The sequence below is a fragment of the Bufo gargarizans genome, chromosome 9 (genome assembly GCF_014858855.1).
Source record: "Bufo gargarizans isolate SCDJY-AF-19 chromosome 9, ASM1485885v1, whole genome shotgun sequence".
NCBI lineage: Eukaryota > Metazoa > Chordata > Amphibia > Anura > Bufonidae > Bufo > Bufo gargarizans.
The window spans coordinates 81,606,777-81,623,504 of record NC_058088.1 but is presented as its reverse complement, the minus strand read 5'-3'; the positions used below and the strand labels follow the sequence as shown (position 1 = coordinate 81,623,504).

The 16,728-nt window shown below is 45.3% G+C and overlaps 1 protein-coding gene across 1 annotated transcript; it reads right to left on the bottom strand.

Moving 5' to 3' along the window:
* Positions 1 to 13,514: 13,514 nt before the first annotated feature.
* On the bottom strand, positions 13,515 to 16,466 carry SLC25A5 (solute carrier family 25 member 5). Its single transcript, XM_044306721.1, has 4 exons — positions 16,275 to 16,466; positions 14,490 to 14,976; positions 14,266 to 14,406; positions 13,515 to 14,115 (listed from the first exon to the last, which is right to left on the bottom strand). Exons 1-4 carry the CDS (start codon positions 16,383 to 16,385, stop codon positions 13,958 to 13,960), a joined length of 897 nt encoding a protein of 298 aa, XP_044162656.1. The 5' UTR covers positions 16,386 to 16,466; the 3' UTR covers positions 13,515 to 13,957.
* Between the last annotated feature and the right edge of the window lie 262 nt (positions 16,467 to 16,728).

Sequence of the window (16,728 nt, the reverse complement as noted above, 5' to 3'; positions counted from 1 at the left end):
AAAAAGCGCTGAATCTGCCTCCCGTTGTTTTTTTGATTGGGAGGCCATGCTGCACTGCAGATGTGATTTATAGCCGCGATTGTGCAAAGATAAAACTAAACTTTAAGTGGGTATTCAAATTGGATTTAAACTTTGGAAAATCCCATGTGTGACCTGTCACCATTCCTGACATATCTATTTTAGTAATTTTATTCCTCATGCATTAACAATTCTGGGGAATCTTTAAAATATAACTCTATGTTGTTCCTTTCCTCAGTTATTGCTACTAGAAGTTGAATCAATAAGTCTGGAACTGGCTAGGTGTTTGTGCACACTGTGACCTGGTACAGCATCAGGCCTCCTGCACACGACCGTATGGCTTTTTAGGCCCCTTTAACACGGGCGAGAATTCCGCGTGGCTGCGATGCGTGAGTTGAACGCACTGCACGCGCACTGAATCACGACCCATTCATTTCCATGGGGCTGTGCACACGAGAAGTGATTTTTACGCATCACTTGTGCGTTGCGTGAAAATTGCAGCATGCTCCTCTTTGTGCATTTTTCACGTAACGCAGGCCCCATAGAAATGAATGGGGTTGCGTGAAAATCGCAAGCATCCGCAAGCAAGTGCGGATGCGGTGCAATTTTCACGCACGGTTGCTAGGCGACGATCGGGATGGGGACCCGATCATTATTATTTCTCCTTATAACATGGTTATAAGGGAAAATAATAGCATTCTGAATACAGAATGCATAGTACAATAAGGCTGGAGGGGTTAAAATTTTTTAAAAAATTTTTTAACTCACCTTAATCCACTTGTTTGCGCAGCCGGCATCTCTTCTGTCTTCATCTGTGAGCAATAGGACCTTTGATGATGTCACCACGCTCATCACATGATCCATCACCATGGTGATGGATCATGTGATGGACCATGTGATGAACGCAGTGACATCATCAAAGGTCCTATTGCTCACAGATGAAGACAGAAGAGATGCCGGCTGCGCGAACAAGTGGATTAAGGTGAGTTAAATTATTTTTTAAAGAAATTTAACCCCTCCAGCCCTATTGTACTATGCATTCTGTATTCAGAATGCCATTATTTTCCCTTATAACCATGTTATGAGGGGAAATAATACAATCTACACTACAACTAACCCAAACCTGAACTTCTGTAAAGTTAACCGGGACGCATCCGGACCTAATTCAGACACGCCCTTGTGAAAGAGGCTTTAGGCTGGTTTCACACGGGCGTTGCGGGAAAAGGTGCGGTTGCGTTGCGGAAACATGCACGATTTTTACACGCGAGTGCAAAACATTGTAATGCGTTTTGCACGCGTGTGATAAAACTCGGCATGTTTGGTACCCAAACCCGAACTTCTTCACAGAAGTTCAGGTTTGGGTTAGGTGTTGTGTAGACTGTATTATTTTCCCTTATAACATGGTTATAAGGGAAAATAATAGCATTCTGAATACAGAATGCATAGTACAATAGCGCTGGAGGGGTTAAAAAAAATAAAAAATAATTTAACTCACCTTAATTCACTTGATCGCGCAGCCCGGCTTGTCTTCTGTCTTCTTCTTTGCTGTGTGCAGGAAAAGGACCTGTGGTGACACCACTCCGGCCATCACATGATCTTTTACCATGGTGATGGATCATGTGATGACCGGAGAGACGTCACCACGGGTCCTTTTCCTGCACACAGCAAAGAAGAAGACAGAAGAGATGCCGGCTACGCGAGCAAGTGGATTAAGGTGAGTTAAATTATTTATATTTTTTATTTAACCCCTCCAGCCCTATTGTACTATGCATTCTGTATTCAGAATGCTATTATTTTCCCTTATAACCATGTTATAGGTGTTTTGTGTAGTGTTTTGCAGTCCGTTTTACACGGATCCGTTGTTCCATTTTTTTGTTTCCGTTCCGTTTTTCCATATGGCATATACAGTTTACAGTAATTACATAGAAAAAATTGGGATGGGCATAACATTTTCAATAGATGGTTCCGCAAAAACGGAACGAATACGGAAGACATACGGATGCATTTCCATATGTGTTCCGTTTTTTTTTGCGGACCCATTGACTTAAGTGGAGCCACGGAACGTGATTTGTGGGCAATAATAGGACATGTTCTATCTTTCAACGGAACGGAAAATCGGAAATACGGAAACGGAATGTATACAGAGTACACTCCGTTTTTTTTGCGGAACCATTGAAATGAATGGCTCCGTATATGGACCGTATATGGAACGCAAAAAACGTCCAGTACACGGAAAAAAAGAATGGTCGTGTGCAGGAGGCCTCAGTGTTGCAAATATGAGCCTGTGAAGGGTGACCCCCCCCCCCCCACACACACACACAGATGCACAAACACTGGTAACACCCAGTTGCAAGCGAATTCATAAATTTCTAGGAGCAATAACTGAGGAATCAAACAACAAAGAATTATATGAAAAGACGCTGCAGAATTGTTATTGCATGGGAATGCAAGTATTACTAAAACAGACACATCAAGAATGGTGACTAATTTGCTTAGGGTCTGTTCACACCTGTCCATTGCATATTTCTGTTTCAGTTATGATTTTTACAGGTTTTGCATTATGACAACAGTATCCAAAAGCATCAGTTGTTTTCTGTCATTTTTTTGGGGGGGGGGGGGGGGATAATGATTGGCAAGATGGCGGCATCATGCACATGGCTGTATGGCACCTCTGTTTTAATACAAGGACATAATAGGGCACCCACAAGTATGTACGGGGCCTTACCTTACCTCCCTATGCCTCTGATCAAGTACTTTTCTGTCAGAAACTGCTCCGTCTGGTGCTGTATGTGCACAGCTTTCCCTGCTACAGGCAATGCGCCCTACTGTACACAAGGCACCCACTGTACGGCTACATGGTGACATGTGTCGCGTGACAAATAAGTTGGGTGACATTTCTCAATGGTGTCGCAATGCAGCACTTAACATACTGCGACAGTCACAAAAACTCCAGACATGTTGGATTTTGCGTTGTGCGCAACTTATCCTCCATTGACTTTAATGGAAATCGTGCTCGCCACATGTCTCACATGTCACTATCCTCTAAGGCCTCATTCACTGTTTGGATCCGCATCTGAGACACATTTTTTGTGACTCGGATGTGCATCTATTCACTTAAGTCTGGGCTGCAGAAGATGCGGACAACACTCTGTTTTGCGGACAAGAATAGGCATTTCTATTATGGACGTCCCGTTACGTTCTGCAAATTGCGGAACGCACTCTGGCGGCATCCGTGTTTTGCGGATCTGCGGTCGTGTGCATGAGGCCTTACTCCCCTGCTGTCGTACAGCTTCTGAGCTGTGTGAATGAGGCCTAATACAACAGATTGTTTCAGCTCACATAAGTTCTAGCCTTTTACCCAGCAAAGTCTAAACTTGTCCAGTAGGAAAAAAAACAGAACCTTCCCACTAGTTAATTCTGGGATGTGTCTTCCTGGCAAGGTGTCCTCAAACTCCTCTTGAAGGGCAGGCGGCATCTATAGGATATCTGGTTTAAACCTGCCCCCGGCCAGAGACTGCAAGTAGAACAGGTCTCCTCAATCCAGATACAGCAAGACAGCGGCAAGGAGGACACAAGACACTACAAAGTGGACTTATTATAAACAGTGGACCTCTCGCTGTCACTGTGACCTTCCAAGCGAGGAGAAGGACACGCCCGACTGATCTTTCACTTGTGTGTTACACGCCATAACTTGCTGTATTACTGATTAATGCTGAAGAATGAGCATGGACAAGGCTTCACCTTGGCACATAGCCATGTGTGACGTGGAAATGCCAAGCCCAGGTCCGCACACTATGACAGAAGGAACACACCCTCAGGTTGTGACATTCATGGGACGGTGTCCCTGCAGCCGGCACCATTATATTGGATTGCACTCTGATCTCATACATAGGCCTCATTTATCAAATGCAGATAGTAAGTGGCGATCACTGCAGAAATAAGAAACACCTCCTTATTTCTGTACTAGTTTCAAGAAATGGGGGAATTTCTTGCGAGTGCCTTGTACTCTCTTTATTAACTTATATAAAGCTAATAAATTTAATAAAAGGAACATGTAATAAATGGAAATATCTAAATAATAAAGCTTAACCCTTTTAGGACCAAGCCATTTTTCACCTTTCTGCCCAGGCTTTTTTTTTGTTGAAAATCTGACATGGGCTATTTTATGTGGTAATAACTTTAAGGCCCCTTTCACACGGGCAAGATTTCCGCGCGGGTGCAATGCGTGAGGTGAACGCATTGCACCCGCACTGAATCCGGACCCATTCATTTCTATGGGGCTGTGCACATGAGCGGTGATTTTCACGCATCACTTGTGCGTTGCGTGAAAATCGCAGCATGCTCTACTTTGTGCGTTTTTCATTTAGAAATGAATGGGGCTGCATGAAAATCGCAAGCATTCGCAAGCAAAATCAGATGCGGTCCGATTTTCACGCACGGTTGCTAGGAGATGATTGGGATGGGGACCCGATCATTATTATTTTCCCTTATAACATGGTTATAAGGGAAAATAATAGCATTCTTAATACAGAATGCTAAGTAAAATAGGGCTTGAGGGGTTAAAAAAAATGTAATTTATTTTTTAACTCACCTTAATCCACTTGTTCGCGCAGCCCGGCTTCTCTTCTTTCTTCAGGACCTGGGTAAAGGACCTTTGATGGATCATGTGATGGATCCATGGTGATGGATCATGTGATGGGCGCAGTGACGTCATCAAAGGTCCTTTACCCAGGTCCTGAAAGAAGACAGAAGAGATGCCGGCTGCGCGAACAAGTGGGTTAAGGTGAGTTAAATATTTATTTTACTTTTTTACCCGTCCAACCCTAATTTACTAAGCATTCTGCATTAAGAATGCTATTATTTTCCCCTATAACCATGTTATATATGACATACCATACATTATATGACAATAGGATATCAATACAGTAAAATCAATCATATTTTATCCAAATCAGCACGTCAATAACACTGCATCAAATAAACCTTTATTAAATCTCCCAGTCCCGCCCCAGCTCCCTTCCCACCTTCCCCTCTCCGTGTGGTCATAGATCCGGCATTAATTTACATAGAAATGTATTAGTGCCGAGTCCGGCATTAAAAATACAGCAATGCCGGATCCGTCCATCCGGTCTGCGCATGCGCAGACCAGTAAAAATGTAGAAAATATATATAACGGATCAGTTTCTCCGGATGACATGCGGAGAGACGGATCCGTTCTTGCAATGCATTTGTAAGACGGATCCGCATCCGGATCCTTCTACAAATGCTTTCCGTTTGCATGCAGATTGCCAGTTCCGGCAACGGAACTACTTGCCGGATCACTCTGCCGCAAGTGTGAAAGGAGCCTTATCCAGGCCATTCTGAGATTGTTTTCTCGTCACATATTGTACTTCATGACAGTGGTAAAATTGAGTCAAAAAATGATATTTGTACCAAATTAAAAAATGTACCAAAAAATTGGAAAAATTAGCAAATTTACATTTTTCTACTTTTATAATAGATAGTAATAACTCCAAAAATAGTTACTACTTTACATTCCCCATATGTCTACATCATGTTTGGATCATTTTTACAAACTTTGCTAACCCTTTAGGTGTTCCACAAGAATTAATGAAACATGGAGATGAAATTTCAGAATTTCACTTTTTTGGGTGATTTTCCATTTTAATCATTTTTTTTCCAATAACAAAGCAAGGGTTAACAGTCAAACAAAACTCAAGCTGCCATGTCAAATTTGAAGCCCCCCTGATGCACCCCTAGAGTAAAAACTCCCAAAAAATGACCCAATTTTGGAAACTACAGGATAAGGTGGCCGTTTTGCTTGTACTATTTTAGGGTACATAGGGTTTTTGGTTGCTCTATATTACACTTTTTGTGAGGCAAGATAACAAAAAATAGCTGTTTTGGCACCATTCTTATTTTTGGTTATTTACAATGTTCATCTAACAGGTTAGATCATGTGGTATTTTTATAGATCAGGTTGTTACGGACGCAGCGATACCTAATACGTATACTTTTTTTATTAATTTATGTTTTACACAATAACAGCATTTTTTTATTAAAAAATAATGTTTCAGTGTCTCCATATTCTGAGTGCCCTAGTTTTTTTATTTTTTGGGTGATTGTCTTAGATAAGGTCCCATTTTTTGCGGGAAGAGATGACGGTTTGATTGGTGCTATTTTGGAGTACGTATGACTTTTTGATCGCTTTGTATCACACTTTTTTTTACGGTGTTCACCTGAGGGGTTAGGTCATGTGATATTTCTATAGAGCAAGTTGTTACGGACGTGGCAATACCTAATATGTATACTTTTTTTTTGTAAGTTTTACACAATGATATTATTTTTGAAACAAAATAAAATCATGTTTTAGTGTCCCTAAAGTCTGAGAGCCATAGTTTTTTCAGTTTTTGGGTGATTATCTTAGGTAGGGTATAATTTTCGCGGGATGAGATGACGGTTTGATTGACACTATTTTGGGGTGCATATCACTTTTTGATCGCTTGCTATTACACTTTTTGTAATGTAAGGTGACAAAAAAATGGCTTTTTGACACCTTTTTTTATTTTTTTACGGGGTTCATCTGAGGGGTTAGGTCATGTGATATTTTTATAGAGCAGGTCATTACAGTGCTGGGCGTTAAGGGCTTGAAGGGGTTTTTCCGAGACTTTTATACTGATGACTTATCTCGCTGATCAGCTATTTGCCATGACCTTCTTGCAGCTTTGCATAGGCCAGGTGATGTCACGTTCATCAGTTACATGGCCTAGAAAGATGCAGCTCAGACCCATTGAAGTGAATGAGGCTGAGCTGCAATACCAAGCACAGCCACTATACAATCTACAGCGCTGTGCTTGGTGCACAAGGAGAAGGCGGTGGTACTACAGCAAGGACTGATGCCTTCACGAGCATATGTGATATGATATGTTGTAGTCTATAGGGAAGTATTAAACGCAAAAACACATCTTTAAATGGAGCTTTTTCATCCTTTACTTGCATTTTGCAGGCCAATGGTATTTTTGGGAAATTATATGCTGAGGTGCTAAAACACACGTTATGGGCAAAAACACCCTAAAATTGCTACAAAAAGTACTTGCAAGGCATTTTGAGTTTTTCCAGGCTAAAAAAAAAAATACAGAGCACACAACTGTGAGCGGCAACATCCTGAAGCGGTTTTAAATAGATGACCTATACTCCACATTATATTAGCGGGGGTCTGTCTTCTGACACTCCAACCGATCAGCTGTTTGAGGGACCGTCCAAAGGTCATATGGCACTTGTGCAGCTCGGTCCCATTCAGGTGAATGGGACTGAACTGAAATATCGAGCACAGCCGATATATAATGTATAGCACTCTCCTCAGTACGCTATGAATAGGCCGCAGAACGCATTACCAATCAGATATTGATAGCCTATCCACGTGTTACGTGGTTAACCACTGATTTCAATGGGTGCTATAAAATGTACAGCCTCCTCACCCCTTCACTTGAATGGGCAGGAGCAGTTGTATTACAACGTTGACGACATGCAGATAAACTTTGAGGAGGAAACGGCAGTCTCGCGAGCACCGCTACCCCTCCAAGTAGCTGATCAGAGGGGCTGCAGGGAGTCGGACACAGATCTGATAATGATTACCTATTCTGCAGGTAAGTCATCAATAGTATGCCACTGCATAACCCCTAATTTGGTGACATTTTTTCAAATCGCATGACTGCACTGAGGCTGGTGGTTTTTCCCACATTGCCTGGCATTTTATTTCTCTAGACCTTCATTGATTTTTTTTTGTGCTGCTTGAAAAAAAACATACAGTATGTGGAATGTGTACTGGCAACTTTTATCAATGTTTTTCCCCCCATACAGCTTTGCAGAGAAAGTGACATTAAAGTTTATTATACTTGCTTTCACTCCAGGTGATAAAACAAACGATATGGGCAAAAAAGCCTCAAACACGGACAAGAATAGGAAATTTTTTTGCAGAACGGACATGGAACGTACACGGAGTCATTTCCATTTTTTTTGCTGACCCATTAAAGTGAATGATTCCACATATGGTCCGCCAAAAAAAAAACTGAACGAACACAGAAAGAAAATACGTTCTTGTGCATGAGGCCTTAAAGGGGGTCTGCACTTTCATTTAACTGATGATCTATCCTCTGGATAGATCATTAGCTTCTGATCGGCCGGGGTCCGACGCCCGGGACCCCCGCCGATCAGCTGTTTGAGAAGGCAGCGGCGCTCCAGCAGCGCCACGGCCTTCTCACTGTTTACCGCCGGGCCGCCCGCCCACTGACGTCACGACTAGTATCAACTAGCGTGGGTGCGGCTAAGCTCTGTTCACTTGAATGGAGCTTAGCCGCGCCCACGCTAGTTGATACAAGTCGTGACGTCAGTGGGCGGGCGGCCCGGCGGTAAAAAGTGAGAAGGCCGCGGCGCTGCTGCCTTCTCAAACAGCTGATCGGCGGGGGTCCTGGGTGTCGGACCCCGGCCGATCAGAAGCTGATGATCTATCCAGACGATAGATCATCAGTTAAATGAAAGTGAAGAACCCCTTTAAGGACAGACACAGCTTCTCTCCTATTTTATTCACTTCTGGTTTTGGCTTCTATAAGAAAAACCACCAGGGACATTACTATGTGTGAAGGAGCTCCTATAAGTACTAATTCAATTCTGCTTGTTCTAATTGATTAAAGTGGTTTATTTTGCACGGACACGCGCCTCATCCACATTTAGAGGGTTTTGTCCTCTGCACATGGGAAAGCTGACAGTGTCTCCAGCTGATCTGCTGCAGTGAGTCACGTGGCGGGCGCTGCAGAGATTTCCTCAGAAGTGGACTTACACTGAAGAGTTAACAGAAAACGTCTTACTTCCTGGGCTGTTCCCTCCACAGCCAATAAGAAGGAAACTATCCCTCAGCGGTGAGTCTGCTTCATAGAGGTCATACTCCGTGCAAGGTGCAGGCCTGGATGTCGACTGATAGGCCTCAGCAAGTTTCACTTTGCAGAGAACGTCCTTCTGCACACATTTGCCTTTCCAAAAATCTTTTATATTTTCTTTCTAAGCAAGTAACAAATAGTCTGGGACGGTTATTACATATTCTATTCGATGAAATACATTAAAAGTATAATGGGTTCAAAATGGTCCTGAAATATAAAGGACACTTCTTCTTGGATCCGTCTCTGTCTTTAAGTACAGAACAAAAAAGCTGCTTGAAAAACTGCAGTATTAAAAAAAAAATATATAAAAATGTGTGAAACCACCCTAAGGCCTCATGGACACGGCCGTTGTTTGGGCCTGCATCCGAGCCGCCGTTTTGGCGGCTTGGATGCGGACTCCTTCACTTCAATAGGGCCGCATAGATGCGGACAGCACTCCGCGTGCTGTCTGCATCCGTTGCGTGGCCCCGCAAAAAAAAATATATATAACCTATCCTATTTTTGTCCAAGCTTTGCAGACAAGAATAGGCATTTATATTGAAGGCTGTCCGTGCCGTTCTGCAAATTGCGGAACGTGCACAGACGCCATCCGTGTATTGCGGACCGCAAAACACACCACGGTGGTGTGCATGAGGCCTAAGGCTACTTTCACATTAGCGTTTTTGAGCAGAACCGTCATGGATCTGCAAAAAACGCTTCCGTTACCATAATACAACCACATGCATCCATCATGAACAGATCTGGTTGTATTAGCTCTTCTATAGCCATGACGGATCCATCATTAACACCATTGAAAGTCAATGGGGGACGGATCTGTTTTCTATTGTGTCAGAGAAAACGGATTCGTCATGGCTGTGATCAGTCTTGCTCCGCACCACATCGCGGACAGAAAATGCTGCAGGGAGCGTTTTGGTGTTCGCCTCCAGAGCAGAATGGTGACAGAACGGAGGCAAACTGATGCATTCTGAGCGGATCCTTTTCCATTCAGAATGCATTAGGGCAAAACGGATCCGTTTTGGACCGCTTGTGAGAGCCCTGAACGGATCTCACAAACGGAAAGCCAAAACGTGAGTGTGAAAGTAGCCTAAGGCTCCATTCACACATCCATAATAATGGGTCCTTATCTGTTCCACAAATTGCGGACCCATTCATTCTCTATGGGGACGGAATGGATGCAGAGAGCAACTGAAGAAAAGAATAGGCATTTCTATGGGGATACCAGCCTGGTGTATTGCGGATCCGCAATGCACTACAGATGTGTGACTTGACCCTAAGGCTATGTTCACAGTTTTCATCACCTTTTTAGGGCTCGTTCAAACGGCCGTGCCGTTTTTTTTGCGGTCCGCAAAAACGTCCGCCGCCCGTGTGCCTTCTGCAATTTGTGAAACAGAACAGGAGGCCCATTATAGAAATGCCTAGTCTTGTCTGCAAAACAGACAAGAATAGGACAGGACTCAATTTTTGCGGGGCAACGGATGCGGACAGCACAGAGTGCTGTCTGCATCTTTTGCGGACCCATTGAAATGAATGGATCCATATACGGGACGCAAAATACGTTTGTGTGAACGAGCCCTTAAAGGGGTTGTCCGGGTTCAGAGCTGAACCCGGACATACCCTTATTTTCACCCCGGCAGCCCTCCTGAGCCTGGCATCGGAGCATCTCATGCTCCGATGCGCTCCCGTGCCCTGCGCTAGATCGCGCAGGGCACAGGCTCTTGTGTTTCAATAACACACTGCTGGGCGGTAACTTCCGCCCAGCAGTGTGTTCGGTGACGTCACCGGCTCTGAGGGGCGGGCTTTAGCTCTGCCCTAGCCGTTTTACTGGCTAGGGCAGAGCCAAATCCCACCCATCAGTGCCGGTGACATCACCGGGCTGCCTGTCAGCCCCATAGAGAGCCCCGGTACGTCACCGGAACTCAGAAAATGCCTTTGCCCTGCGCGATTTAGCGCAGGGCAAAGGAGAGCATCGGAGCATGAACTGCTCCGATGCTCATGTCAGGGGGGCTGCCGGGGTGAAAATGGAGGTATGAACCTGGACAACCCCTTTAAGCAGCAAGAATAGTATAGCATACAGCTAGTCTCAGTATGTTCAAAAATGTCGATTCTGTCGTGGAAAACTGAAATTTCCTGTGGCGTAATCCAAAATCAAAACGGCAACAACTTGCCATTGATTTCAATGAGAAAAACGTCACCATGTGCACAAGTGATTTCCATTTCGCCACATTACTTTTTTTTTTTAAGTGGGTTTGAGCTGCTTTCTAAGATGGTAACAACCCACAGTAAGCAGCAGCCCGGGGTGACCAGGATTACTAAAACATCTGAGCGGCCAGCCGTAACCGTGAATGGGAGCACAGCAAACTACGCAGCTTCCATTCCCGGGTTCGCGCTTACTGTGGATTATTTAAGCCAAAAGATGGTTCATTTAAGACATATGTTTCCCTTTGACTCTTACGCCCCTTTCACACAAGTGTTTTCCGCACGGGTGCAATGCATGACGTGAACACATTGCGCCCGCACTGAATCCTAAACCATTAGTTTCAATGGGTCTGTGTACATGAGCATTGTTTTTCACGCATCAGTTCTGCGTTGCGTGAAAAATCACAGCATGTTCTATATTCTGTGTTTTTCATGCAGCCCTGGCCCCATAGAGGTGAATGGGGCTGCGTGAAAAACGCATTGCATCGTTTTTTACTGATGGTTGCTAAGAGATGTTGCTTGTAAACCTTCAGTTTTTTATCACACGCGTGAAAGAAGCAATCAAGCGCATGGCACTCGCGCGGGAAAAAACTGTTCGCAATTGCAGACAGAACTGACAACTTGCTTGCAAAATGGTGCGAGTCTCACTGAACGCATCCAGACCTAATCCGTCACGCTCGTGTAAAAGGGGCCTTACTGTCTGGTCCGACACTGCTTATGTTATCATACGAGCCAATTAAACGCAAACTTGCATACAGGTCTGCGTTGGGTATTTTTGCTCTGCGCTACAGCCGGATCATGTAGTGTTACATCACAAGTATGCATTTTGGCAGTCACATGCGTCTGCCGGTGGCATCTGATCATGGAGGCTGTTAGACTCCTACATCAGAAGTATGACTGGTATTCAAAACGGGCATGTCTTGTCCAAGAAGCCAGGACAGCTTTTGAAAGCTTAATATTCACAGCTCAACAGCTTGTTAACAAGACATATCCCTGTATCAAGTCTCCAACACAGTCCCAGAGGATTAGCTTCACCTGTCACTGCTATTCCGGATACTAAACTCAACGTCTGGGGGACATGGATCCCCAGCAAAAGGGTTAGTTATTCATCACTGCAAGGGAAAATGTAAAAAACTTGGAATCAACGACCAAGCAGGAAAAACATGCATTCATATCAATAATTGTGTTGGAGCATTACAGTAGTTTTCTTATGGTTACACTGAACACGGCAGTGTCCTCCTAGTGATCTGTGCACTTGAATTGCTGGAGATGAGTAAAAGGGATGCATCAATGGTACATCAAGACTAAGGGCTCAAAACCACAGCACTAGTATAGTCCCCACTTATTGTCAACGGGGAGAAAACTTAAACCGAAAAGTGCATAGAATGCGTTCTGTCCCAGTTTGTTGCGTTGCCACACCAGACACAATCGCCACGGCCAGCTCAGGAAACTGAACAAGCCAAATCAGGCACCAAAAACCATGCAAGTCAATGGTTGTGGTTCCATACCCGGTTTCATTTTCAAGCTACAACTGGATCCATTCTGAACGGATGCAGCAGGTTGTATTGAGTGGAAGAGTTGTGCTGTGGTTGGGAGACCCTGTGCCTGCAGCCTAACACAATAGGGGTACAGCTTCCTTCTGTTGCCGGGACCCCAGGAGCATTGCAGGGTAGCACGATCCCATCTAAATGAATAGGGTGGCATGTGTGCCTCAACTGCAACCCCCAAATTAGTTTCAGGGGATGCGGTCTGCACATGTGCAACTCTTGCTGCTACCCTGTTCACTTCAATAGTAGGCCTGACCTGCATTGCTGTACCCTTAATTGGGTTTACAACACCCAGTTGCTCACTTACCAAGTACTTGACTGTCCTACATTGTAAAAAGGTAACCAACGGGCATATAGGCTGTGCCGAATACTGAATGTCAGGAGGATGTCCTTACACATGACTGTAGGGCAGTGGTCTGCATTGCAGCCAAGGACAAACAGTATGGCAAGGCTGGGTACAATCTCACCACAAGTGCCAGCAGTTTGTCTGTGCCACCTACCATGAAACCATGTGCAGGACAGAGTTCTCAGCACTGAAAGACTGGTCTGCCTGCCATCTGTAACTGAACCATAAGGGCTCATTCACATCACTTCTTGCATACTGTAAAACACATACCGGCAGCACATCCATGATAGAAATTCATGTTCTTGTCTGCATCTTTTGTGGCAACATTGGAATAAATGGCGACAATATGGTTGTGTGAAGGTGCCCTAAAGGCTGTGGTAACTACCACATACATAACTATCTGCTAGTGATCATACATGCAGGCCAACCTTCACAGCCTCAGAGCGGTAAAGATTATATCAGTAGACCAAAAACTCAGTTTGAATTTTCCACTTTATTAGCCCAAGGCAAAATATAGTTCCAGGCATGGACCTGGTAAACAGTTTCCGAAGTCATAAAACACACAAGAGATGGTTCCATATTTTTTATTTCCTCCAACCTAAGTTACTTAAAAACATGAATGACTGAAATAAAAAATAAAGGAGCATTGAGTCCCAACGAGTCAGCCCATACTACCACAGGCGCACTACAGATGGTTCACTGCAGGCGCCGAAGGAAGTACTTGGGTATAGGGAATGATTTATGTTAACATGGAAAGCTGGTGAGATGTAATCAAATTGGTTCCCAACATTAACCAGTAAGATAACCAGTTACAACTTATAAATAAAAGGTGTGTTTGACAAAAAAATAGAAAGTCCATGAACGCTCTGGGTATGTTACATTTTACAGCATGCCAGGTCACAGACATGGGGACATGTTTAGATGACCTTCTTCAGCTCATCATACAAGACTAGCACGAAAGCACCACCCATTCCTCTCAGAACATTGGACCAAGCACCCTTGAAGAAAGCCTTTGAGCCTTCATCACGTGCAATCTTCTTCCAGCAGTCAATTGTGCCAGAGTACATGATATCAGCTGCAAAGAAAAAGAAAAGATAAATCAGTAACTTGGACAAACCCATCACCAAGTCACTCCCTATAGACAATCAGGCCTTCCAAAGCCACCAATGTGAAGGACAACACCCAATGCTAGGCATCCTACAGCTAGATGCAATGATTCTCATACCTCCTTTCCTTCCAGACTGCATCATCATACGACGGCGGACTGTGTCGAATGGGTAGGAGGCAAAACCGGCCACTGCTGTCACTGACTGAGCAATCATCCAGCTGACAAAGATGTGTGTGTTCTTAGGATCTGGAAGCATACCTGGAGGAAGAAAGGTTTACATCATGAACTTGGCGAGCTACACGTGTGGATTTACTCAGCCTTCACAGCAACTCAAGCCTCACCTTTAGCTGTGTCATAGATGCCAAAGTAGGCAGCTCTGTAAATGATGATGCCCTGGACAGACACATTGAAGCCCTGGTACAGGCCTTTAAGCCCATCGGATTTGAAGATCTTAGCCAAGCAGTCGCCAAGACCCTTGAATTCTCTATCAGCACCAGCTTTGCCCACATCAGCAGCAAGACGGGTTCTGGCAAAGTCAAGTGGGTAGACAAAGCACAGAGAGGTCGCACCAGCGGCACCACCGGAGGCCAGGTTTCCAGCAAAGTAACGCCAGAACTGGGTCCTCTTGTCAACATTATCAAGGAAGATCTTCTTGTACTTGTCTTTGAAAGCGAAGTTCAGGGCCTGGGTTGGGAAGTATCTGATCACATTGGCAAGGTTACCACGCCAGAAGGATAAGAAGCCTTGTTCTTTGGGGATACGGACAACACAGTCCATGATTCCTTTGTATTGCATGTCAACTGTGATCTGTTTGCTTGCATGTTGGACCTAGAAAGACAAAACTCACGTTATAGAAAGTACTGCAATTGTGGCAACCATGTACGTTTAGCAATTAAAGGGGTTTTACAGGACCTTGTGCAGTTATAACCCATCCTCAGAAGAAGTCATCAATATCACAGCAGAGGTTTGACTCCTGGGACCCCCCCAAACATCAGCTGTTTTGAAGGTCAGTATCACAGCTTCTTCCTAGGCCACTGATGTTGTGACCATCAGTCATGAGGCCTAGGAGCAGCTCAATCCCATGAATGGTTGTGCCTTGTAATCTGCAAGGATGAGCTCACTGGACCACCATGGCCCCAAACAGCTGATCACTAGGGTTCCCAGGTGTCAGGTGTTCAGAAAACGCAAGACCATTTTCATATGGGAAATAAATTCCTAAATTTTGCAAAATAACCACCAACTGGAAGCATTAACTGCCCTGTATGAGGGGGTAATGGCCCAGGAGGACATAGGACACTGCTCTTCAGGATTCTGGGAAAAGACTCCAATAGGAGCCCGAAGGTTGTCACCATCCTGACTTCCGGTCTAAGGAGGCAATGACCTTTAAGGTACAACATCCTGCAACATAACCTCCTCCAGGGCAAACTGGAAATTCTCTGAAACTGCATAGTAATGTCAGACAAAGGGTTAAAGGTGTGAAGCCCTAGAGTTTAAATAGAAAACTAGCAATCAAAAGTAAAAAGAATAGAGGCCCGTGTGAGGTGCCCGGGTCTCCCCTCCAGCTGCGCGCACCTCAAAATGGTGACCTCCTCCCATTCATTGTGCCGGCCGCAACCACGTGGTAGAGGGGGGGCGGGGAGAAGCCCGGGAAGTCATTACACAAGCGCAGCCTCCATCTGGAAGGACAAGTCATTGGAGGCCGCCAGTGGCCGGGTGTGATTAGCAGCGCAGGCCCTCATCTTCACGGCGCGGCTTTCGTTAGACAAAGGGCACTGCGGTCTCCCTGCGTCCTCTACTGGCTGCAGAGCAATTACCTAGGATTACAGGCCGGCCTGATCCGGCGCGATGCAGGCGATTACTACGGTCTCCTTGCTGCGACCTTGGCCGACCAGTGGGATCAAGGCAGGGAAATCGTCGTCGGCCCCACAGCACACAGTGATAGCAAAATCAATCACCCTCCCCATCATCCACGACTCATAACCCCCATCATCCAGAGTCCGCAGTCAAGGACACTGAGGATTACGTAGGCCCGGCTTCCCTGATAACGCTGCAATGCACTCCCACTGAGGACTATAAGCCCGACCACCCAGATACCATTCAATGCCCCGTCCCGCTCCGGTCCTTACCTGCAGCAGCAGCTTGACTCTTTCAATGGGTGCTACAGCGGTCTTAGATATAGCAGCGGCCACACCGCCGGCCAAGAAGTCCTTGGCGAAGGAGATAGCTGCGTCGGTCATGGTGATCGTTGGATGGACAGGCGTGTGGCTCTTGCTGCAGCACTGAGCTTCCGAGGGCTGGGGAGAATGCCGACGAAATGGCCGGCTTTTATAGCACGCAATGTTCTGGTGGGGAGGAAGAGGGCGGGGGCAGCGAGCTCTCTGGCAGCTGATTGGTCAGAGGAGAAGGGGAACGGCAACGTAAAGCCGGGAATGGAATGTCTCCTTTTGCGGCGCCCGCGCAGCGTAGAAGGAGAGGGAGGGGCTGCTAATACAGGTCGGATAGGGCTGGGGAAGGATGACGTGGGGGGGTGGGTTGCTAGGTGACGACGTTAATGTGTAGTAAACCCACCCCCTCCTCAAA

Coding starts and splice junctions, on each gene's coding strand:
- SLC25A5 (XM_044306721.1), bottom strand. CDS start 16,385: ATGACCGACGCAGCTATCTCCTTCGCCAAGGACTTCTTGGCCGGCGGT. Junction 14,977..16,274: donor GAGTCAAGCTGCTGCTGCAG/GTAAGGACCGGA, acceptor TTGTCTTTCTAG/GTCCAACATGCAAGCAAACA. Junction 14,407..14,489: donor CATCTATGACACAGCTAAAG/GTGAGGCTTGAG, acceptor TTCTTCCTCCAG/GTATGCTTCCAGATCCTAAG.